Source organism: Zalophus californianus, chromosome 11, assembly GCF_009762305.2.
Source record: "Zalophus californianus isolate mZalCal1 chromosome 11, mZalCal1.pri.v2, whole genome shotgun sequence".
NCBI classification, from domain to species: Eukaryota; Metazoa; Chordata; class Mammalia; order Carnivora; family Otariidae; genus Zalophus; species Zalophus californianus.
In genome coordinates this window covers 57,087,138-57,110,702 of record NC_045605.1, presented here as the reverse complement: position 1 = coordinate 57,110,702, position 23,565 = coordinate 57,087,138, and the positions used below count along the sequence as shown (strand labels likewise).

At 44.0% G+C, this 23,565-nt stretch overlaps 1 protein-coding gene across 6 annotated transcripts in view; it reads right to left on the bottom strand.

The window, feature by feature from the left end:
* Positions 1–23,565, bottom strand: part of XRRA1 (X-ray radiation resistance associated 1) — a 61,956-nt gene that overhangs the window by 6,102 nt on the left and 32,289 nt on the right. For 3 of the 6 annotated variants that reach the window (XM_035722850.1, XM_035722851.1, XM_035722853.1), the window contains 6 exons: positions 21,067–21,195; positions 20,160–20,377; positions 12,329–12,369; positions 8,952–9,077; positions 1,863–1,956; positions 897–1,012 (listed from right to left, as the gene is read on the bottom strand). In XM_035722850.1, coding sequence (XP_035578743.1) covers positions 897–1,012; positions 1,863–1,956; positions 8,952–9,077; positions 12,329–12,369; positions 20,160–20,377; positions 21,067–21,195 — 724 coding nt within the window. The remainder of the gene's footprint in view (positions 1–896; positions 1,013–1,862; positions 1,957–8,951; positions 9,078–12,328; positions 12,370–20,159; positions 20,378–21,066; positions 21,196–23,565) is intronic. The other 3 variants (XM_035722855.1, XM_035722854.1, XM_035722852.1) reach the window with 2 other exon arrangements.

The following is a 23,565-nucleotide window of genomic DNA, read 5'->3' as shown; positions in this document are numbered from 1 at the left end:
CAAGGGGAAGATGATGGAAACCTTTTGAATTTCTGTCTGTTTCTGGCTTTTAATTCTGTGCTGGTCCTCTAAGGGCTCTAGACTAGAGTTTGGCTGGACAGCGACAGGCTGCAGAGGGGGTAGAAGGAGAATAACTGTACCGAAAGGGAACTGTAGAAAGGGAATAAGCTGGGTGGGGAATGCCCAGTCCAGCTTTTAGTTATAGGAAGGCTAAAGTTCAGGAGGGAGAAGCATTTCACAGAAATTTCTGCAATCCTTGTGATACTGTATGGCATCCCAGAAGGTAAGTCTAAGACCACCGGCTGGGGTTGGTTTGGGGGGTCAGATTGCTCTCAACATAAGGAAATGCTTCCTTATGTGTAAGAGATGTGTATTGTAGGCCTGGCAGCCATCCATGACTCCCACAGGTGGTTAGAACTTGCACAGGTATGGATTTGGGGGTTTATAACATATTTTTGTATCTGTTGCTTCATGCAGTCCTCTCAGCAGCTCAGGGAGGCTTGGAGTTGAGAAGCTGAAGCTCAGAGAGTGAAGCTCTTGCCCAGGTTCAGGCAGCTGTGGAAAGTGATGAAGCCGGGCTTATCCCCGGGTCTTCAGACTGATTTCTCCCCTACTTCTCCATAGCTCCTTCTCAGGGCCTCAGTTTCTCTGTCAAAGTTGGGGGTAGGATTCCATGACCTTCACAGCTTCTCCCTACTCTGGCAGCTGGGTCCCTCTGACTGTCTTGTCCCTTCTGGGTGTATCTGTGTGTAACAGACACGGAAAGGAGAAGACAATGCCAGTACCACAGACCTAACAGAAGGAATCCATGATGAGTGGGGAAGGGCACTCTCTCCCCAGGTCAGTTCACATGCAGTAAAACAGGCTCCACTTCCTCCGGGCTTGGCAGGCCTTACCTTCCTCGAGTCCTTCCGAGGCATCAAAATATGATGCTTGGCTTTTACTATCTTCTTGCTAATCAAGTGGATCCCCAGCCGCTCCTGGAGGAAGCTTTTCAGCAGTGGAGGGACCCCTGGAGCCATGATGGGGAAGATTACTATTAGCAGATATTTACTGGGGGCTTACTATGTGTCCCACACTGTTCAAACTGCCAGACATGTATTAACTTACAGTAATACATCATTATTATGTAATGAATACATCATTCTCACACCAACCCCAGGAGGTAGGTACCTATATTATTCCCATTTAATAGGTGAGGAAACTGAGGCACAGAGAGGTTAAGAAATTTGCCCAAGGCAACAAGGATAGTGCAAAGCAAGGGTGGAAACTCTGCTGGTGTCACTCTAGGACCCAGGATTCTAAGATGCCTTCAAGGTATAGCGCTGATGCAGCACCCACTGTACCCATGACGCAGCACCCATTTCTGGACACAGCCCATTTAAAACCTCATGCATGACCCTTTACGTTTCTCATCCCCCTCCCCTGCTCGGCCATGCCTCCCCCGTAGGCCCCTCCCCAGCTGGGAAGTAGGAAATGAGGTCACAACAGACCTGCTCTACAAAGACAGGTGTCACTTAAAGATCTCATGCAGGATCTAGCTAATTCTGTGTTCCATTCCCAGCTCTGCCTCTTTCTTGTTGCGGGACCTTGGGTAGATCACGAACCTCCCTGGTCCGCAGCATCCTTCACTGAGCATGGGGACAATGACGCCCACCTCACAAGGTTGCTGTCAGGTAAGCTGGTACACGGCAGATGGTCAGCAACATCTGTGGTTCTCTCCGTCCCCAAATGCACCATGAACCACGTCCACCCATGACCCACGGCAGAGCCCAGGGGCTCAGCATCCATGAGGTGGGGCTGAGGGTGCCCACACTGGCCCTGGGCACCGGGGTGGGGGCGCAGGTTTGTGGGCACCATACCTCGTGTATGGGCCACCAGAGGATTGTTATGAAAGATGAGCTCACAGAGCAACGGGAAAAGAGCTACTGGCAGGATGGCATCTTCCTTTGCAATCTGTAAGGAACACGGGGAAAAGCTTCAGGTTGGCACCGCCCCACCTCTGCCCAAGTGCTGCCAGGCCCCACACCGCGGGGCTACATGCTTGCTAGGGCAGGGGTAGGGCCGGGGACGTGAGGCTCCTGTACTGGACTCAGTGCTGGGCAGGGTCTGCTCCTGCGATTTCACCTGCTCACACCCACAGATCAGGATCCTGTCTGAAATTCCACATCACTGTTTCACATTTGAAAGTTAAGAATTGTTTTCTCCACACTGGAAATGTAGCCAAGACCAAGGAATGGAGATGTTGGTGACAAAATAGGAACAAGCACAAAGAGTCTGGAAGTTTGGCAGGGCAATGACTTTGACTTCAGGATACAATTTGTCTGGCACTTCACCTTCCTCAATGCAACCTCTACACACCCTGTCAGTCTGTCAACAGCACTCCTGATGGTCTCTTTCATTAAGGCCTGTTCTGGGCACTGAGCTGGGGATGGGCAGGGGGCAGGCAGTCAGGGGGTACCCATTCATCTAAGGGATAAGCTGAGCCAATGATAAGGAAGACCTCCCGGCTGTCTGGGGCCCAGAGGCTGCTCTACCCCCGTGAGGCCAACCTCTGAAGGGCGAATAATACCCAATCCTTGCTGAGCAGAGTGGCTGGAACATCCTCGGGGAGGGTGTCTATTAGCAACAGAACAGTATCAGAGGGGCCACGAGTGGGGCAGTGGCCTTTCAGATGCCTGGGCACCCTGAACATTATTGGGTTAGACTCAGGACCCGTGGAAAGCAATAAGGCCTGAGGACTGCGAGAGGGAGGGCCCTTCAGTTTGCCTTCCTCTGGAGCCCCAGTGGGTAGCACTAGATGCCCACTGGGCAATGAACCTATCCATTATCTTTCTGTTCCCATCCAATCGATAAGTATTAGTGAATGCCAACATGTGTCAAGCACTAGGTTGGAAATGAGCAAAACAGCTAGAACTCCTGCCCTCAAGGAGTGCTGCCTGGGGGGACACAGGCACTGAAGCCCTAACAGGAAGGATGGGAGCTCTGCAGCTGTAATCAGCGCCATGAGAGAGGGCGTGGGAAGTCCTTCCCTATCTCCCTGGTCCACACAGGGAGATAGGGAAGGCTTCCCTGAGATTTGAAGGGTGAGGAGCTAGGGACAGAGCACACAGCGTAGAAACCTCTGTATTAACCGAAACTGTTCTACTTTCTGGGCACACAGCCAGACTGTCTTTGTGCCTCCCAGGCAACTAGATGTGCTCATGTGACTCAGGTCATATGCAACAGGGTAGAAGGGACCATTTCTGGGCACAGCCCATTTGAAACCTCCTGAGTGACCCTCCTCGCTGCTCACCCCCCTCCCCTGCTCCGACATCGACCTGCCAGATGCAGAGGAGCAAGTAAAATCCCCTTCAGGCCCTATGGGAGGACAGAGCCACAGCTGGAAAGGGAGCTGGGTCTCTGCAAGATCACATGGGAGGCCCCCAGCCCACCTGGAATACCCACAGTGGATTTTGTGAAAGCAAGAAATAGACTTCTACTGCGGGAGGTCCCTGGGAATTGAAAGTGTGTGGCAGCCGCTCCCGGTGCGTGCCCCACCCAGTGTGGAGAGGAAGTGCTCCACGCAAGAAGGACCTCACAGCGAGGAGGGGGAAAGCCAGCTGGGGGGCGGAAAGAAGGCCACTTTGATTAACAGTAGAGAGAAAATGAGGCTAGTCAGGGCCAGACAAAAGCTAGAAAGATCTTGGTCCCTGGGGACCTAATACGTGGCTTTTCAGAAATATGAGGACCTACATATGACCAGATTTGGTCACAGATTAGATATGCGTGGTGAGTAGGGACGTAAAGGAGAGAGAAATGTTAAGGACGACAGCCACATTTTGGCGTGATGGAGCTCTTCTCTAAGATCCGGGGCAATGGAAGAGCCTCAAATTTGAAGATCATTAATTCACTTTGGATACATGTACTTCAGAGGTACCTTCCAGACCTCCCAGGAGAGATTCAGGGAGGCAGTGGGTACACTGGTCTGGGGTACACAGGATACTGGTTCTGTGTTGGAACTGTAAATCTGCGAGCCACTGTTCGTGGGCAGGGGGTATGCGAAGGCATCTCAGGGAGAGAGTCCAGAGTGAGAGGAGAGGGACGGGGCATGGGCCTTGAGCAGCTGGCACACCTGCTCACCAACACCAGGACGTGGCACATTCCGTCCAGGACCAGGACGTGGCACACGTCTTCCATCCAGGACCAGATGGTAAATGCTTGGGGCCTCACTGGCCACACGGGCTGTGTTGCCACTACCCCACTGTGCCGCTGTAGCACGGAAACTGCCAGAGGCAGCTCATACGTAAGTGTGATGGCTCTTTTCCAATACAACTTTAGTGATGGACTCTGAAATTTGAATTTGATATCATTTTAATGTGTCATGAAGGATTATCCTTCTTTTGATTTTTTCAACCATTTAAAAATCTAAGAATCAGTCTTAGCTTGAAGGCCACACAAAAACCAAGGTCGGCAGATAACGCCTGTGGGCCAAATCCATCCCCCCGTCCGTTTAATACAGTTTCATCAGATCACTGCTGTGCTCATCCATTTACACATTGTCCTCTGTGCTACAAGGACACGGCTGAGTAGTAGTGACAGAGTAATGTATTTATCTGGCCCTTTATAGTAAACATTTGCTGACTTTTTATCTAGACTCTAGGGAAGGAGGGAAGGAGGATGAACCTACAAAGAAGTCTAATATGTGTTGATAAATAACTATAAAATGGTGGCTAAAGAGGGTGCAGAGTCTCTTATACGCAATTCAGGTGGTCAAGAAGCACTCACAACAGAATGGGGGAGGGAGAATTAAATTTAATTTTGTCAGGATGCAAAATTCCATCCATCCAAATCAGGCAACTAAAAAGTTGAAGAAAGTTACAATTAAAACTGATAGAAAGTTGAAAGATACCCATGGCACGGATGTCATATTTTCTGTGAAATTAAGTCCCAGCTGAAAGATATGGGCTTAGGATTCTGGCTGAGGTAGTGAGGAAAATCTGGCCATCACGCTAGCCTATCCCTGTAAGGTGAGTTGAATGCCAATGATAATAAATTCAGGGTCCAATGACAACTTAATATTTCTGTCCAATTTCATTGGGTTAAGGCAAATACACCTTAATCTGTCAAATTTATGAACTAAGTAAATATTAGTTAAAGGTTGAATGAAAGTGATTATTTTACTTTTTTTTTTAGAAAGAGAGAGGGAGAGAGAGTGTGTGAGCCGGGGGAGGGGCAGAGGGAGAGGTAGAAAATCTTTTTTTTTTTTAAGATTTATTTATTTATTTGAGAGAGACCATGTGCATGTGCACAAGCTGGGGAAGGGACAGAGAGAGGGGGGATAGAGAGAGAATCCTCAAGCAGACTTCCTGCTGAGCGTAGAGCCCAATGCAGGGCTCAATCCCAGGACTCTGAGATCATGACCTGAGCTGAAATCACGATTCGGATGCTTAACCGACTGAGCCACCCAGGTACCCCGGGATAGAGAACCTTAAGCAGGCTGCACGCCCTGACATGGGTTTGATCTCAGGACCCTGAGAGCAAGACCTAAGCCAAAATCAAGAGTCGGACCCTCAATCGACAGAGCCACCCAGGCACCCCAATGATTTTACTTTTGACACAAAACTTAATAGATTTGAGTGGATATTCTAGACATTTAAGTTCTGTTTGAACACAGAATTGGTTTTAAAATTCATAATTTTAATAAACTGAATATTAATTTCAACACAGGTAGCATGAGTATTCCTTGATGGGATCAAAACATCATTCATTCATCAAATAAACTTACTGAATACCTATCATGTATCAGGTGCTATTCCAGATGATGAGGCTATAGTTATAAGCAAAACAAAGTCCTACTCTCAAATAAACCTACATTCTGGCAGTAGACAACTGACAATAAAGAAAAAGATATATATGTTAGGTGATAACTGTCATAAAGAAAAATATAATTTAAAAACTCAAGTAAGCATATAGGAAAACGAAGAGCAGGGACGCCCAGGTGGCTCAGTTGGTTAAGCAGCTACCTTAGGCTCAGGTCATGATCCCAGGGTCCTGGTATGGAGCCCCACATCGGGCTCCCTGCTCAGCGGGGAGCCTGCTTCTCCTTCTCCCTTGGCCTGTCTCCCCCACTCATGCTCTCTCTCTAATAAATAAAATTTAAAAAAAAAAGGAAAGTATTGCTCCCCTCCTAACAACAAGAAAAAAGAATAACTATAACATCATAACTTTTCTTGCATCTCCCAGAGAGCTAAGGTCTCAGGGCAACCATGTGGACTGGAATCTAAGGAAAGATGGGCACCTCCAAGGAGCGATGGGCCATGGACACTGGCTCCCATGTGGCAGAACATGGGAGGAAGAGATGGCAAGTGCCATACAAGCAACTAGGAAGAAATGAGCTAAACATTTTAATGAGCCACTAAAGGCTAAGTGTGGGCCTCTTAGAGTAGAAGAGAACTCTCAAGAGTTGCAGAGAGGAGGAGAATTCATGGCCACTTGTATGCAAAAGACTGGACCCAGGGAGCAAGACTGGAGAAAGCCATTCCTGGGGCGTAGGCCTGGAGGAGAAGAGCCCCTGCCACTATCAGAAAGGCAGGAAGCCTTGCCACCCCTCTCCCTAGAGAACAAAAGCCTTAAGTTTCTGAGGAAGGTGAGCAAACCCTGTCAGGGCCACGGCCCTGTGTCTGGGGGAGGGGAAAAATTAAAACCTGCTGCTCCTGGGGTAGGGGCAGGAAACCAACCTGGGCCCACTACCTGAGAGGTCTCTGACTGCTTGCGGAGGGGTAGGACCACTGAGAAGGCCCATCCTTGAGACACAGGAACCCGGGGCCTACTTAAGAGTGGGGTTGGACCCTCCCTTTGGCCCTCTACCACCAGACAAGCGAGCACTAAGTAACAAGCAAAAGCAGTCTCCTGCTTGGAGAGAGGAACACAAGTGTGGAGATAAACCCTTGTGAAGTGCAGGAGCACGGGGAAGGCTGCACGCCGAGGACAGAGCAGGAACACAGCGAAAAATGCTCTGGCGGCCCAGCAAGAACCAACTATATGCTGTCCCCAAGACATGGACTTGGACATCTCTTGTCAGATGGACAAAGCTACAAAGAGGCTGGAAGTAAAAGGATAGAAAGAGACTATGCAAACAGCAAGCATAAGAATCTATATTAAACTCAGACCAGACAGATAGCAAGACAAGAAATTTTGTTCAAGGCACAGGGAGACAAGTCAAAATAATATAAGGATCAACACATCAGGTAGATATAAAAATTCTAGATGTTTATGTACCTGATAGTAAAACGTCAAAACACACGCAGCAGACACTGACAGAACTAAAGGGAGAAAGAAACAGCCCCACAGTCATGACTGGGGGTGTTAACACTCTGCTCTCAATAACTGGAAGAACAAAGAGGCAAACAATAGTACGGAAATGATCTGAGTTATACTGCCAACCACCTTAACTTAACTGATATTTATAGAACACTATTCCTCAAAACTGCAGAATACACATTTTTTTCTAAGTGCACACATAACATTCACCAAGACAGAATATAGGATGGGACATAAAACAAGTTTCAATAGATGTCAGAAGAATGAAATCTTACAGGTTATGTTATTTGATCACAACAGAATTAAAGTAGAAATAATAAGTATAAGACATCTAGAAGATCTCCATATATTTGGAAACGAAGCATTTCACTTACCTAAACAACGCATGAGTAAAAGAAACCACAACAAGACTTTGAAAAGTTTAATAGAATAAAAATAAACACACAAATCATAATTTGTAGGATGCAGCTAAAACAGTGCTTAGAGAAAAAGTTATAGCTTTATATGCTTATATTAAAGAATAAAAAGGTCTAAGTCAATGATCTAAAATTACACTATTTAGGACACTAGAAAGAGAGGAACAAATTAAACTCATGTGAGTAGGACAGAAATCAAGTTAGGAGCAGAAATCAATGAAATGGGAAAATAAGTAGAGAAATCTAATGAAACCAGCAGTTTAGTTTTTTCAATAAAAGACACAAGTGACCAATTTCAAGAATCAAAGAAGGACCCATAATACATCTATGGTCCACTGATTATTGACAAGGGTGAGAAGACCATTCAATGGGGGAAAGAGTAGTCTTTCTGATCAATGGTGTTGAGGAAACTGCATATCCACCACATATAAAAAAATGATGTGGGACCCTGTCTCACATCACATATAAAGATAAACTCAAAATGGATCAAAGATCTGAATGTCAAAGCTAAAATGATAAAACTCTTAGGAAGAAAACACTTGAGGAGTTTGGCTGTACCGACTGCTTGCCTTAGAAGGAATGTAAGCAGAGTACCTTAAAAGTTGCCTACATTTCAGACTTGAGTAGAGCTCAGTTGGTGGGGTCTATAGAAGTCAAACAGTACATGGCTACTGGAAAAATATGCTAACATAAAACATGAAGGAAAAACACATTAAATTTGTCCCATGGACTTTACATCTGCTGTTACCATAGGCTAGAACATTTCCCACTTCACTCTTCCCCTCACACTTCACCTCACCACACTCACGAAACCATTCTCTTGAGAACCTTCCTTGATCCCAAATATTAGGTTAGACTGCCCCTGTCATATACTTCATAGCACTGTGAATTTCTTCCTAACACTAGGCATGCTTATATTGAGACCACTTGTCTTGTACCAGTCTTCCCTAGGGGTGATAAGCTCCAAAAAGCAAGAGGCCCAATCTTGCTTTGCACAGCTGTGTACCTAGTATGCAGGATAGGGTCTGGCACATGGTATTACATAAATATCTGTGACTGAATGGATGGACTTCGGCCTTGGTCTGCACTCTCTCCACTTCCCCCACCCTGAGAACTCCTGAGCCCACATATCTGTAATGGGGAATTATAGGGCTGGCCTTCAGGCCAGAGCAGATTGCATCCCATCCTCCCATCTTTGCCCCGAGGAAATAGGAAGAGAAGCAGAAGAGTCACCTTATTGTAGGCCAGGCTAAGGTACCTCAGCTCTGGAAAGGGCGGGGCCAGCGTCTGGTTCCTGGCCTTCAGTGACTTCACGGGAAGAATCTCGAATATGGGAGGAAGTGCACATACCTTGGTTGCCTTAGAAGGAAAAAAGGTCTATTGTCAAAGTGTCCTGATGATAAGAAGCTGAATGCTGTCAAGGACCAAGAGACCCTTCCTATGAAGGGTAATGGAAAGAAGTGACCATTCTAGAAAGGCTTGGCCAAAAGAGACATCTAGGGTCATAATGGGAGATGTTACCAAGGGCCCAGAGTTCTGGTTCCAAGTTCTCTGAGGTCACATGATGTGCTAATTCCCCATCACCCAAAGTTCAGGTTTCAAGTGCTCTGATACCAAATGATAATATAGCAGTGATGTAGACATCAGAAGTTCTCTGCCTCCACCTCCCACTTTCTGCCCTACAGCTTATCCTGAAAAGGCCCTTCTCTACAGTTGGGCTAAAATTTCTCCAAAAGGCAAAAGGACAGTGCTTGCATTTTATTTTTTTAAAAAAGATTTTTAAATTTTTAAGTCATCTCCACACCCAGCATGGGGATTGAACTCACAACCCTGAGATCAAGGGCCCCAGCACACTCTTCTGACTGAGCGGGTGCTTGCATTTTAAAGGGGACTTTTCCTAGTGGGGAGATGGAGAGCACGAGCGACCTGAGCCTTGCGTACCTGGTCTGATGGGCTAGCTAACATCCTACAATGGAGGCTCTTCAGTCCAGGATAAATCAAGAGCTAAGTCCTGGATGACTTCAAGCAGGCCTTCAGGCCTGAATGTGACCTGGTGCACCCATGTCACTTGCAGGGTCATGGTTTTTCAGCACAACCCAGCCTGCCTCAGGATCAACATGTTTAATTAAGCAGAAAATAGAAGGTACTGGGTTAATCATGCCTGACTCAGTTCACTCACTGATTCCTTGAGTTAGATGGGACTAGAGGAAATTACAGGGTGAGATGCTGGGCTAATAACTGGGTTCAAATGAACTAGATTCTGTTCTAAGCTCCATTAATTGCTGTGTAATCTTGAGCGAGTCACTTAAATTTCACTTGTTCATTCACTGAACAGTAGCGGAGTGCCTACTCGGAGCCAAGTATTTTGTGCCCTCCTGGGGTCCAACTCAGACACCCACACAAGTGGGACAGGTGAGTCATGGGTGAGAGTAAAACAAAAACCAGTGATGGTGCTTGTGCATGTCTGTGACTCTCCCCTCCAGGTGATCCAAATGCAATCTGCCAGAGGCCACAGTGGAAAGCGGTGGCAGTCTGGTAAGGCATTCTCTTCCACCGTGCAATCCCTATCTGGAACAAGGCTGTGTGACTTGAAGGGGCCAAGTCAGACTGCCGCACAGAAAAGAAAGAGCCAGAGAGTGAGGCTCAGGGGTATCTAGCACTGTCCAGGGGCATGAGTGTCCTGCCCTGAAGGCATGAGGGATACACACCTGACTTTTACAGAAAGAGGCCACTATAAGTCTCCACCATCTAACACCCTGTCTACATGCTCAGATGCCAGAGCGTTGGGATCTGAGCACTGAACAACCTACCAATTCTCTTTGACTTTTGTGGCCCACTGTTTAACGGCCCCCAAGCCCCTCTATGCCGTATGTATGCCCTTCGGCAGTGTGACCTTGGTGCTCCTCTCAATCAGAGGTGGAGTCTGTGTCTCTATGCCCTCGAACGTAGACTGGCTGTGGTATAATAAAGAATTTGGTCTCTCTCCCAGGTTTTTGGCATTGAGCTTCCAAAACTCTTGGAACTTCCTGAGTGACAGGAATGTCTTTGTTATTCATGAGCCCTGGGTTCACACTTAAGTTTATGCTAATGAGACGACTCAGGATGAGGGCTGGCCACACCTGAAAGACAACCCTGCTATTAGAGAGTTGGGGTTTTGAGCCAGCCTGACCTCTGGGCTAGAGATTAAGTTCAATCCTGTGGCCAATGGTTCAGTCAGTCATGCCTATGTAATGAAACTCCAAAAAAAAGCTCCGGACACTGAGGCTTGAGTGAGTTTCCTGATTGGTGAATACATCAGATGTGCTGGGAGGGTGACACACCCAGATTCCATAGCGAGAGGGCACAAAAGCTCTGCATTTGGGACCCTCCTGGACCTCACATTATTTATCTTTTCATTTGGCTGGTTCTGATTTGTACCCTTTATAGTAAAACTGTGATCATAAGGATGGTGCTTTCCTGAGTTCTATGAGTTGTTCTAGTAAATTACTGAGCCTGAGGAGGTTGTGTGAACTCCAATGTTTATAGCCAGTGTGTCATAAGTGCTGATAGTTTGGGGACCCCCAAACTTGCAGCTAGTGTCTGAAGTGAGGGCAGTCTTGTTGGGAAATGTGCCCTTCACCTGTGGGGTCTGTGCTATCTACAGGTAGCTAGCATCAGAATTGTACTGCCCTATCATACTTAATACTTGCTTTGACCAACAGAATGTGGCAGAAGGGCCACCATTTGAGTTCCAGAGCCTTGCAATTCACTCTTGCCCTCTTGGAACCCTAAGGCCACCATGCTGTAAAGAAGTCCACAATAAAAAGACTCCATATAGATGCCGAGCCATACCAGGTGTCCATGAACTCAGGCCCTAGAGAACCAGCCAGCTGCATGAATGAGCCCCGGCAAAACCAGTGGAACACCTAACCAGCCCAAATAATTGTGAGAAATAATAAATTGCTATTGTTTTAAGTCTGTAATTCTTGGGTGGGTTTGCATGTGGCAATAGTTAAATGATATAATTTCTCACCCAGCTTTATCAGTGGGGAGGGAGTACACTGAGCTGCCTCTCAAGGATGCAGGTTGGCTAAACATGTACTTATACTTCTTATTGTAAATGAATAAATCAATAGTGCATCAGTCCTCGTGAGCTTGGTTAGTAAGCATCTAACCCTGAGAGAAAAACCAATTTTCTGTCCAAAAATCAAGCATCTAAACCTGTGACGCCAAGGATCAGACCCTAGATGGTGGTATTTTGGCAAGGATGAGTGTAGCTTTTGGGGGCCCTTACTAGGGCCCCAAGGTTCCATCTTGGTGGCTGCCTCACTTCAATGCCAGTTTGATCACTTAAGGCAGCCAACCATTCCGACTGCACACATCTGAGAACAGTGAAAGCGAGCTTGTGGGCTGTGTGAGGTCGGGGACCTGACTGTCTAGTACACCACTGTATGTTCACAGGCCAGCACAGTGCTAGGCACATGGTAGGTATTCGGTAAATATCTGTTCAATGAACGGGCTTCTTCAGTGTGATATATATAAATGCCTCTCATAGCTTCATTAGCTTACCTTTGTTTTTTAAAATGAATGTTCTAACTTAAGGACACAAATATAAAATAGGCAGTTCCTACCTCTGAGGTTGAAAATCCAGGGTAAGATGAGAACACAACCTCTGAAACAAAAGAGAAACAGAATAAAGTCTGGTGAGTGCACAGAGAAGCTGGGGTCTGGGTCTCCCATCCACTGTGTACAGGAGGGTGACCCCTAGCATGGTTTCTCACTGGTCCTCATCTCTCTTAACTGGGAGGAGGAGTTGGCTGTGATACCTGTCAGGTGGTGAGTGGCACTTAGAATAAAATCAAAACTCCTTGGCCAGGCCTCTGAGGTCCTGCCTGATCTGGCTCCCACCTAACTTCTCCAATCTTATCTCATGCCACCCTGTCCTTCACTCACTACATTTCAGCCACATTGACCTTCCTTCTGACTTTGCAACATGCAAGCTCTTGTAGCCTCAGTACTACTGGGCGGGCAGACAGTACTGATCAGAGAGGGCAAACCAACTGTCTTAGAAGAGAGAAATGTATATAAAAGATTTTCTGTCAAAGGATTTGAAAGTACTCTTTGTTATGCGAGTAGAAATAGAATATATTAAGACAGTGAATTCAGGAGAGATACTAAGAATAACCAGCAGCACAGTAGAGTAAGGAAGAGGTTGGGGAGTGATTTCATTCTTGGCATCATCGGAATGAGATCAGCCAATAAACATCAGAGTTCAACCATAAATTAAAGAACCTTCTTGGACTGGATCCAAGTAGTGCAGGCACTACTCACCACTGCCCTGGCTAATAGGTTATATTAGTGATATTATACTTCCACATGTTAATAATATACTGATAAAAGTTACATGTTAATGATATTAACATGTTATGTTAATTATATTATACTGATAAAAGTTACATGAAAACGAGATTATACTTCCACATGTTAATGATATTATACTGATAAAAGTTACATGAAAACGAAGTAAACAATAAGAGGGGTAGAGCATCACATGGCCCAAATAACTTCTATGACAAACGTCTGGAAAGGATTGGAGGATGTATTTGTACAAGGAACAAAGTAGGAGTTAGCAAGAGGATGGGCCATGGTTGCAAGTGTGGCTGCTAAAGAGTGACTCCCTGGGGAGACAGGCCCTACATCTAGAAAGATGAGCCATGTATACTCTGCCTGAACGTACATCCTCTCCCTATAATCTCAGGTTAGAAAGGTTATTGGATACAAGTTCAAAATTTCTATGTACTAGCAACAAACAAGTGGAAATGTAATACAAAAAAAGCAGCACCACTGACAATAGCATTGAAAAAGACCAAATACTTAAGAACAAATCTAATGCAAGACCTCACCACTGAAGACTACAAAGCACTGATGAGAACAATTTTAAAAGACCTAAAACATGGTGGGATATATTATTTTAATGAATTAGAAAACTCAATATTGTAAAGATGTCAGTTCTCTCCAAATTGGTCTACAGGATCAATACAATTCTTTTATCTTTTATTTTTATTTTTTTAGAGAGAGTGAGTGAGCAGGGGAGGGGAGGAGGGGCAGAGGACAAAGGAGAGAGAGAATCTTAAGCAGGCTCCACACCCAGCACAGAGCCCAATCTCACAACCCTGAGATCCTAACCTAAGCCGAAATCAAGAGTCGGACACTTAACTGACTGAGCCACACAGGTGCCCCTGATCAATGCAGTTCTAATCAAAATCCCAGCAGGATTTTGTGTGGAAATTGACAAGCTGATTCTAAAATTTATATACAAATGCAAAGGCTTTATAATAGCTATAGCAATTTTTAAGTACAACAATGCAGCTAAGGAACTTTACTATCAGTTCTCAAAATGTGTTACAAACTACAGTAATTTTTTTCTTTTTTTTTTTTTTCTAGAGAGAGAGTGCATGCGCACGATCGGGGGGGGAGGGGCAGAGGGAGAGGGCGAGAGAGAATCCCAAGCAGGCTCATGCCCAGCACAGAGCCCCATGGGGGGCTCGATCTCACAACCCTGAGATCATGACCTGAGCCGAAATCAAGAAATGGATGCTCAACCGACTGAACCATTCAAGCACCCCTAAAGCTACAATAATTTAGACACATACAGAACCCACCTTACCATAATACCTCACTTACAACTCAGTGGGGAAAAGGATATAGTCTTTTCAACGAGTGGTACTGAGTCAATTAGATACCCATATAAAAAAGTAAACTTTGACTCTACTTCACATCATATACAAAACTTCTAGATAGATCATAGATCAAAATATAAAAACTAAAATACGCTTCCAGAGGAAAATATAGGAAAATATTTTCATGGCTTGAAGCAGACAAAAAATACCTGAACAGGAAATAAAAAGCACTAACCATAAAAAATTGAACTGAACTTTTATTCATCAAAATCAAGAACTTTTATTCATCAAAATTCATCCTTAAGTACACGAGAAAGCAAGCTACAGACTGTGAAAAGATTTTTGTAATATATAGATCTACAAAGGACTTGTACCTAGCACATATAAAGAACTCAAGCGAATCAACAAGAAAAGGACATATAACTAATTTAAATATAGACAAAAGACTTGAATAGGTACTTCCAAAAGAGGATATCAAAGTGAGCAATAACATATGGAAGGTACTTAAGATCATTAGTCACTTAAGAAATGCAAATTAAAACCAAAATGAGAAACCACTACATATCTACCCCAAACAGGTAGAATTAAAAAGACTGACATTACCAGAGAGAGCCAAAAAGTAACATAGACCAGAAAGGAACACAGACAATATACAGTAATAGTCACCTTACAGGTAGTGCAATGGCACTAAATTCACATCTTTCAATAGTTACCCTGAATGTAAATGGGCTGAATGCCCCAATCAAAAGACACAGGCTATCAGATTGGATAAAAAAACAAGACCCATCGACATGCTGTCTGCAAGAGACTCATTTTAGACCCAAAGCCACCCCCAGATTGAAAGTGAGGGGGTGGAAAACCATTTACCATGCTAATGGACACCAAAAGAAAGCTGGGGTGGCAATCCTTATACCAGACAAATTAGATTTTAAACCAAAGACTGTAATAAGAGATGAGGAAGGACACTATATCTTACTTAAAGGGTCTATCCAACAAGAAGATCTAACAATTGTAAATATCTATGCCCCTAACATGGGAGCAGCCAATTATATAAGCCAATTAATAACAAAAGCAAAGAAACACACCAACAACAATACAATAATAGTGGGGGACTTTAACACCTCCCTCACTGAAATGGACAGATCATCTAAGCAAAAGATCAACAAGGAAATAAAGACTTTAAATGATACACTGGACCAAATGGACTTCACAGATATATTCAGAATATTCCATCCAAAAGCAACAGAATACACATTCTTCTCTAGTGCCCATGGAACATTCTCCAGAATAGATAACATCCTAGGTCACAAATCAGGTCCCAACCAGTACCAAAAGATTGGGATCATTCCCTGCATATTTTCAGACAATGCTTTGAAACTAGAACTCAATCACAAGAGGACAGTCGGAAAGAACTCAAATACATGGAGGCTAAAGAGCATCCTACTAAAGAATGAATGGGTCAACCAGGAAATTAAAGAAGAATTTAAAAAATTCATGGAAACAAATGAAAATGAAAACACAACTGTTCAAAATCTTTGGGATCCAGCAAAGGCAGTCCTCAGAGGAAAGTATATAGCAATACAAGCCTTTCTCAAGAAACAAGAAAGGTCTCAAATACACAACCTAACCCTATACCTAAAGGAGCTGGAGAAAGAACAACAAATAAAGCCTAAACCCAGCAGGAGAAGAGAAATAATAAAGATCAGAGCAGAAATCAATGAAATAGAAACCAAAAGAACAGTAGAACAGATCAATGAAACTAGGAGCCGGTTCTTTGAAAGAATTAACAAGATTGATAAACCCCTGGCCAGACTGATCAAAAAGAAAAGAGAAATGACCCAAATAAATAAAATCATGAATGAAAGAGGAGAGATCACAACCAACACCAAAGAAATACAAACAATTATAAGAACATATTATGAGCAACTCTATGGCAGCAAATTAGATAATCTGGAAGAAATGGATGCATTCCTAGAGATGCATCAAATACCAAAACTGAACCAGGAAGAAATAGAAAACCTGAACAGACCTATAACCACTAAGGAAATTGAAGCAGTAATCAAAAATCTCCCAACAAACAACAGCCCAGGGCCAGAAGGCTTCCCAGGGGAATTCTATCAAACATTTCAAGAAGAATTAATATCTATTCTTCTGAAACTGTTCCAAAAAATAGAAATGGAAAAGGAAAACTTCCAAACTCGTTTTATGAGGCCGCCATTACCTGATCCCAAAACCAGACAAAGACCCCATCAAAAAGGAGAATTACAGACCAATAGCCTTGATGAACATGGATGCAAAAATTCTCACCAAAATACTAGCCAATAGGATCCAACAATAGATGAAAGGGATTATTCACCATGACCAAGTGGGATTTATCCCTGGGCTGCAAGGTTGGTTCAACATCCGCAAATCAATGTGATACAATACATTAATAAAAGAAAGAACAAGAATCATATGATCCTCTCAATAGATGCAGAAAAAGCATTTGACAAAGGACAGCATCCTTTCTTGATCAAAACTCTTCAGAGTATAGGGATAGAGGGTACAAACCTCAATATCATAAAAGCCATCGATGAAAAACCCACAGCGAATATCATTCTCAATGGGGAAAAACTGAGAGCTTTCCCCCTAAGGTCAAGAACACAACAGGGATGTCCACTATCACCACTGCTATTCAACATAGTATTAGAAGTCGTAGCCACAGGAATCAGACAACAAAAAGAAATAAAAGGCATCCAAATCAGCAAAGAAGTCAAACTCTCACTCTTTGCAGATGATATGATACTTTATGTGGAAAACCCAAAAGATTTCACCCCAAAACTGCTAGGACTCATACAGGAATTCAAGCTCTATTACAAAGCTGTAATCACCAAGACAGTATGGTACTGGCACAAAAACAGACACATATATCAATGGAACCAGAATAGAGAGCCCAGAAATAGACCCTCAACTCTATGGTCAACTAATCTTTGACAAAGCAGGAAAGAATGTCCAATGGAAAAAAGACAGTCTCTTCAACAAATGGTGTTGGAAAAATTGGACAGCCACGTACAGAAGAATGAAACTGGACCATTTCCTTACACCACACACAAAAATAGACTCAAAATGGTTGAAAGACCTAAATATGAGACAGGAGTCCATCAAAATCCTAAAGGAGAACACAGGCAGCAACCTATTCGACCTCAGCCGCAGCAACTTCTTCCTAGAAACATCACCAAAGGCAAGGGAGGCAAGGGCAAAAATGAACTATTGGGACTTCATCAAGATAAAAAGCTTTTGCACAGCAAAAGAAACAGTCCACAAAACCAAAAGACAACCGACAGAATGGGAGAAGATATTTGCAAATGACATATCAGATACAGGGCTAGTATCCAAAATCTATAAAGAACTTATCACACTCAATACCCAAAGAACAAATGATCCAATCAAGAAATGGGCAGAAGACATGAACAGACATTTTTCCAAAGAAGACATCCAAATGGCCAACAGACACATGAAAAAGTGCTCAACATCGCTCGGCATCAGGGAAATCCAAATCAAAACCTCAATGAGATACCACCTCACACCAGTCGGAATGGCTAAAATTAACAAGTCAGGAAACGAGAGGTGTTGGCTGGGATGCAGAGAAAGGGGAACCCTCCTACACTGTTGGTGGGAATGCAAGCTGGTGCAGCCACTCTGGAAAACAGTATGGAGGTTCCTCAAACAGTTGAAAATAGAGCTACCATATCTCCCAAAAATTGCACTACTGGGTATTTACCCCGAAGATACAAATGTAGGGATCCGAAGGGGTACGTGCACCCCAATGTTTATAGCAGCAACGTCCACAATAGCCAAACTGTGGAAAGAGCCAAGATGTCCCTCGACAGATGAACGGATAAAGAGGATGGAAAGAACCTGAATAAACAAACTAAGGGTTCTAGAGGGGAGGGGGTTGGGGGGATGGGTTAGCCTCATGATGGGTACACACACACACACACACACACACACACACACACACACTGGAATATTATGCAGCCATCAAAAGGAATGAGATCTTGCCATTTGCAACAACATGGATGGAACTGGAGGGTGTTATGCTGAGTGAAATAAGTCAATCAGACAAAGTCATGTATCATATGATCTCACTGATATGAGGAATTCTTAATCTCAGGAGACAAACTGAGGGTTGCTGGAGTGGTGGGGGGTGGGAAGGACGGGGTGGCTGGGTGATAGACATTGGGGAGGGTATGTGCTATGGTGAGTGCTGTGAATTGTGTAAGACTGATGAATCACAGACCTGTACCTCTGAAACAAACAATACATTATATGTTAAAAAAAAAAAAAAGAAGATAGCAGGAAGGGAAGAATGAAGTGGGGGAAGTCAGAGGGGGAGATGAACCATGAGAAACTATGGACTCTGAGAAACAAACAGGGTTCTAGAGGGGAGGGGGGCGGGGGAATGGGTTAGCCTCGTGATGGGTATTAAAGAGGGCACATACTGCATAGAGCACTGGGTGTTATATGCAAACAATGAATCATGGAACACTACATCAAAAACTAATGATGTAATGTATGGTGATTAACATAACATAATAATAAAAAAAAGACTGACATTACCAAGTGTTTATGAGGATATGGAACAACTGGAAATGAAATCTCTTACATTAATATGGGGATCAAAACTGTACAACTGCAGTGGAAAAATACTTGGCAGTTTTTACTAATGTTAGGCATACTTTTATACTCTATGACACAACAATTCCATTCCTGGGTATATACCCAATAGAAACGAGTGCTTAAGTCCACCAAAAGAGGTAAAAGAATATTCATAGTAGCTTTATCCATAATAGCCTCAAACTAAAAATAACCAAAATGTCTATCAACAGTAAGAAGGATAAATAACTTGGAATACATAAGAGAAATGAAAAATAGTGAACTACCAATATATGCAACAGCATGAATGAATCGGACAGACATAATGTTGAGTGAAATAAATCTGACACAAAAGAGCACATGCTGTATAATTCAGTATTCATAAATTTCAAATCAGGCAAAACCTATAGCTGGTGATAGAAGTCAGAGTGGTGATTATTCTTGGAGGAGGTACTAATCAGGAGGATACCACATGGGATGCTGGAAATGTTCTATGTTGTAATATGGGTGGTGGTTAGAAGGATATATGTATGTTTGTGACAATTCAAGCTATACACAATATTTCTATATTTTTACTTTATGTTGGTTACTTCTCAATTTAAAATAAATATTAAGAAAACAGTAATAGATAACTAGATCAGTAAAGCAGAATATATAATCCAGAAACATACTAATGTAATAGAGATTTTGGTTTATAATAAAGGTGACATTCCTTTCCTTTTCTGTCTCTAAAGTTGCCATTTGGATACAGTTCTTGGCACCATGGTAGTGCTCTTGAGACCTCAATGGGGACCAGCCTACAAGGACAAGCAAGCAGGCCAAGGATGGCAGAAAAGAAGATGGAAAGAACCTGAATCCCTTGAGAATATCAGTGCACCCCAGAATTAGCCATCTCTGGAAAGTCTTACTTCTGAGTTTCTTGTTATTTGAGATTTTTAAAAATCTACTTTTAACTGGATTTTAAAAGTATCTTAACAGAGAATCAGTTAGGAAGTCATTGAAATAATTCATGGGAGACCTCCACCTTTCCAGGCCGAGCAGCTTCAGCACATCAGCTCCTCAGGGAGCCACAGACTTTCAGAATAAGCTCTCAGAAGCTTATTCCCACCATGGGGCTTGAGTCCCTGGAACAAGGGGCATCACTCACCTGTCCGGTCAACATCCTTTTTCATGGGCAGTACAGTATAATCTGGTTGCTCGTCTGAGACCTCAAACATCCACGGCTTGGGCTGTCTCATGGAATGGGGCTCTTTCTGGGGACTCCCCCTGCCTCCAACCCAGTCCCCTGACCCGTCTCGGAGCTGAAACTGCTGTAGGTACGGGATCCGGAAAATCCTGTTTTGGTCCAGGCTTAACTTCTTCAGTCTTCAATTAAGGAAAGTGAATACAGAATCACAGCAATAATGATACCTCAGCGGCATTTACCAAACAACTTTAGGGAAAGAACATGGATTCAGGCTTGGACACTTACTCTTCTGGTGTGACCTTGAGCCAGCGACTTACCCTCTCTGGGCCTCAATATCCCTATCTCTAAAATGGGGATAATATTCATTAACCTTTCAAGGTTCCTATGGAGATTAATAAGACAATATAAATGGCCCAGCACAAAGTAGTATTCAGTAAATGGCAGTTGAATCCAAAGTAAATTTTCCAGGGATCTAAAGCTTAACCATTTAAATGCCAGCATTTTCATTACTTTAATCAAATAGGTAGAATTCAGCAGTTAACCTTATCTTTCTCATTCCAATTTTTTTTTTCTGTTCCCTCTATCAGGGGTCAGGAGCCTATCTCTGGTAATATCTCCTTTTACCCTCCTTTCTCTTTGCCACTTCTAATATAGTCACTTGATCAGAAATGTTCTACTGATGCCCCACTTTTATGGCTGAGCTAAAGCTCAGAGGGGAGAAGTTAATCACCCATGGCCACACAGCAGAGATAAGTGGTGGAGCTGGGATTTAAACCCAGGCCTTCTGGATTCCAGAACAGCACGAGGGTGTGGGTGGGCCAGGCTCGGGGTGGTAGGGGGCCCTGCAGAGAGGAGATGGTGGCTTTACCTTCTGAGCCCGGCCAGGCTGGCAAAGCAATTGGGGCTGGAGAGCTTGTTGTCATCCAGCATCAGTGTCTCCAGCGCTGGGAACCTCAGGATGTACCTCCTGCTTGTCAGTGACGTTACAGATGTTTCCCTGTGAGTGCAAGGATCCTGGGTAATGAGCAAGGGCGGGGGACAAACTCCACCATCCCCAGGAAGTAGGAATGGGGATAGGAATAGAGATGGAGGACAGGGAATCAATCAAGAGGCATAACCAGCTTGGGAACTTCTCTAGTGCCCCTGAGATGTCCCTGCAGAGAGGGACCAAAAGGTCCCTCCCCAACTGATCCCTTCCCCGAATCCCACTCATACATCAGTCTTCTGTATGGAGAAAGGCTGCACACATTCACAGATGGACTCAGTGAGACGGGGTTGGGGCAGGATGGGGGGCACTAGTAATGCTCACGGAAAATACCAGAATGAATGAGGCATGACCGAGTTGAGGGAAAACATTCTGCAGAAAGAATACTGTACAATTTTGGGTCAGGTCACACTCCTGGGTATGCTGCATCACCCCAAGGACTGGTAACCATAGGAGCATCAGGAAACAGAGCCCTTGGCAGGGACCACAGCTTTGATTCATGTGGGGTAAGGTAGGCTGGCCGCACGCAGTGAGGCTCTCCTCTAAAGAGACTTAATAAAATGCACACATCAGTAAGGAGTTGAGAATTCTCTTTTAAAACTCAAACTCTTTGGGGAGTCCCAGAAACACCTGAGAGTGGAATTTAATGGGCTGAGATCCTGAATCACACAGGTGGGGCAGGAAGTGGTGGCATTTTAGGTACTACCATTAACGTGGCCTCATTTATGTGCCCAGGTGGATGAGAACTAGGTAATTATTTTTTTAACCTTTTTTTTAAGATTTTGTATTTTTAAGTAATCTCTACACCAAACATGGGACTCGAACCTACAACCCCAAGATCAAGAGTCACATGCTCTACCAGTTGAGCCAGTCAGGCGCCCCTAGGTAATTCTTTTTAAGTACACAAAGGCAGATGACTCAAATCATGTTTTCATTCCTCCCTCCAACTCTCTCCCCTCCATATGCCCAAATAAACACTCAACCGAGAAGGAAAGAAGAATCCTTTAGTTCATGGTATTTGAAGGTCACAGATGATTCTTTTCCTCTCCTGAAAGGACCAACTTTCATGCACTAAATTTTTAATTTCTACCTGAGAGGAATTACAGGAGGGTGCACAGCAGCTCTGTTGATTTATAATTAATTGACCAATCTTTTTACTCCAGTCAGATATGAAAGAGCTAAAAAATAAGCCTTCAAAAAATTCCTCTTATACCCAATAATGGAGAAGCTGGCTCTGTCCTGTCTCTTGTGACAAGTTACAGTGTTTTGCCTTTTAAAAGCTTCACCCTAATTATAACATATAAAAAGCTTCATTTTGTCTCTAAAACAGATGTCTTAAAATAGGGGGGCAGTCAATAGGTGGGGAAGGAGGACAAGATGCAAGGCTTCAGAGGAAAGCATCAGGCTCTCCCACTGGGTCCTTCCCAGGGCAGTTTTGGAGAAGAGCTCTTTGAAGTGTCAGGTGTCTATTAGTATGGAGAGGCCGAGGTTTCCAGGTGTTCAGAGTGGTGCTATTTTTATCATACCTTCTCTTGGCAAAAGGAATTAATACCATTTAAAAATGAGAGATTTGACTGATTTGTTTAGAAGCTAAGAGTATGCCCCAGTGACTGGATTCAGGAATGGGAACTGGTGTGCCCTATTAGAAGAAGCTTGGGAATGCGGGTCAGCAGCCCTGGGCTCTGGTTCTGGTGCTGCTGCTGCTTGGCTTGCTGGGTGACTTCTAGCTGGTGTTGAGCATCTCTGGTCCTGGTCAGTTCCTCTATCTACACGATGAAAGAGGATTTCTTTTATTTTACATTGTAAGACTTCGCATGAGGCTAAAAATATTGCTGACCAGGCTGGACAAAGAGCTGCAGTAAAACAGATGAAATTTAGCAAGCTCTAATGTCCCTGAAAATGTTAGGTCAGCTTCTATGATAAGATACAGAAAACCCACCACGTAAACACAGGAAGAGGGAGACAGACGTAGCTTCCTAACTCACTTGTGTAAAAGAGGACTTATGATGTGGCTGCTAAAAAAGCTGGCACTCCTTTAGGTGACATTTTGAGGAAAACAGTAGTTAGAAAAAAGAAGGTAACCATCCCCCTCTGCTCTGTGCAGGTCAAGCCTGAGAGGGGGGACTTGTGCGGTCCAAGGGGGGCAGGGAATAGGCCTCATGGGAGACCCAAAGTCTCAGATGCTGATCCAAACAAGTAATAGGGCAGGCTGATGATGGAGTAGGTCAGATATGATCCCCCTAACTCACCCAGACATAATCATGTGATCTGTCCAGAAATGGAGACACAAATAGTTCAGAATAGATGAGGTATGTGGTGAAATGGAAAAAAGTGAAGAGAAAGGAGGATGCAGAAGCAGGCAGAGTCAGGTCATGAAAAGCC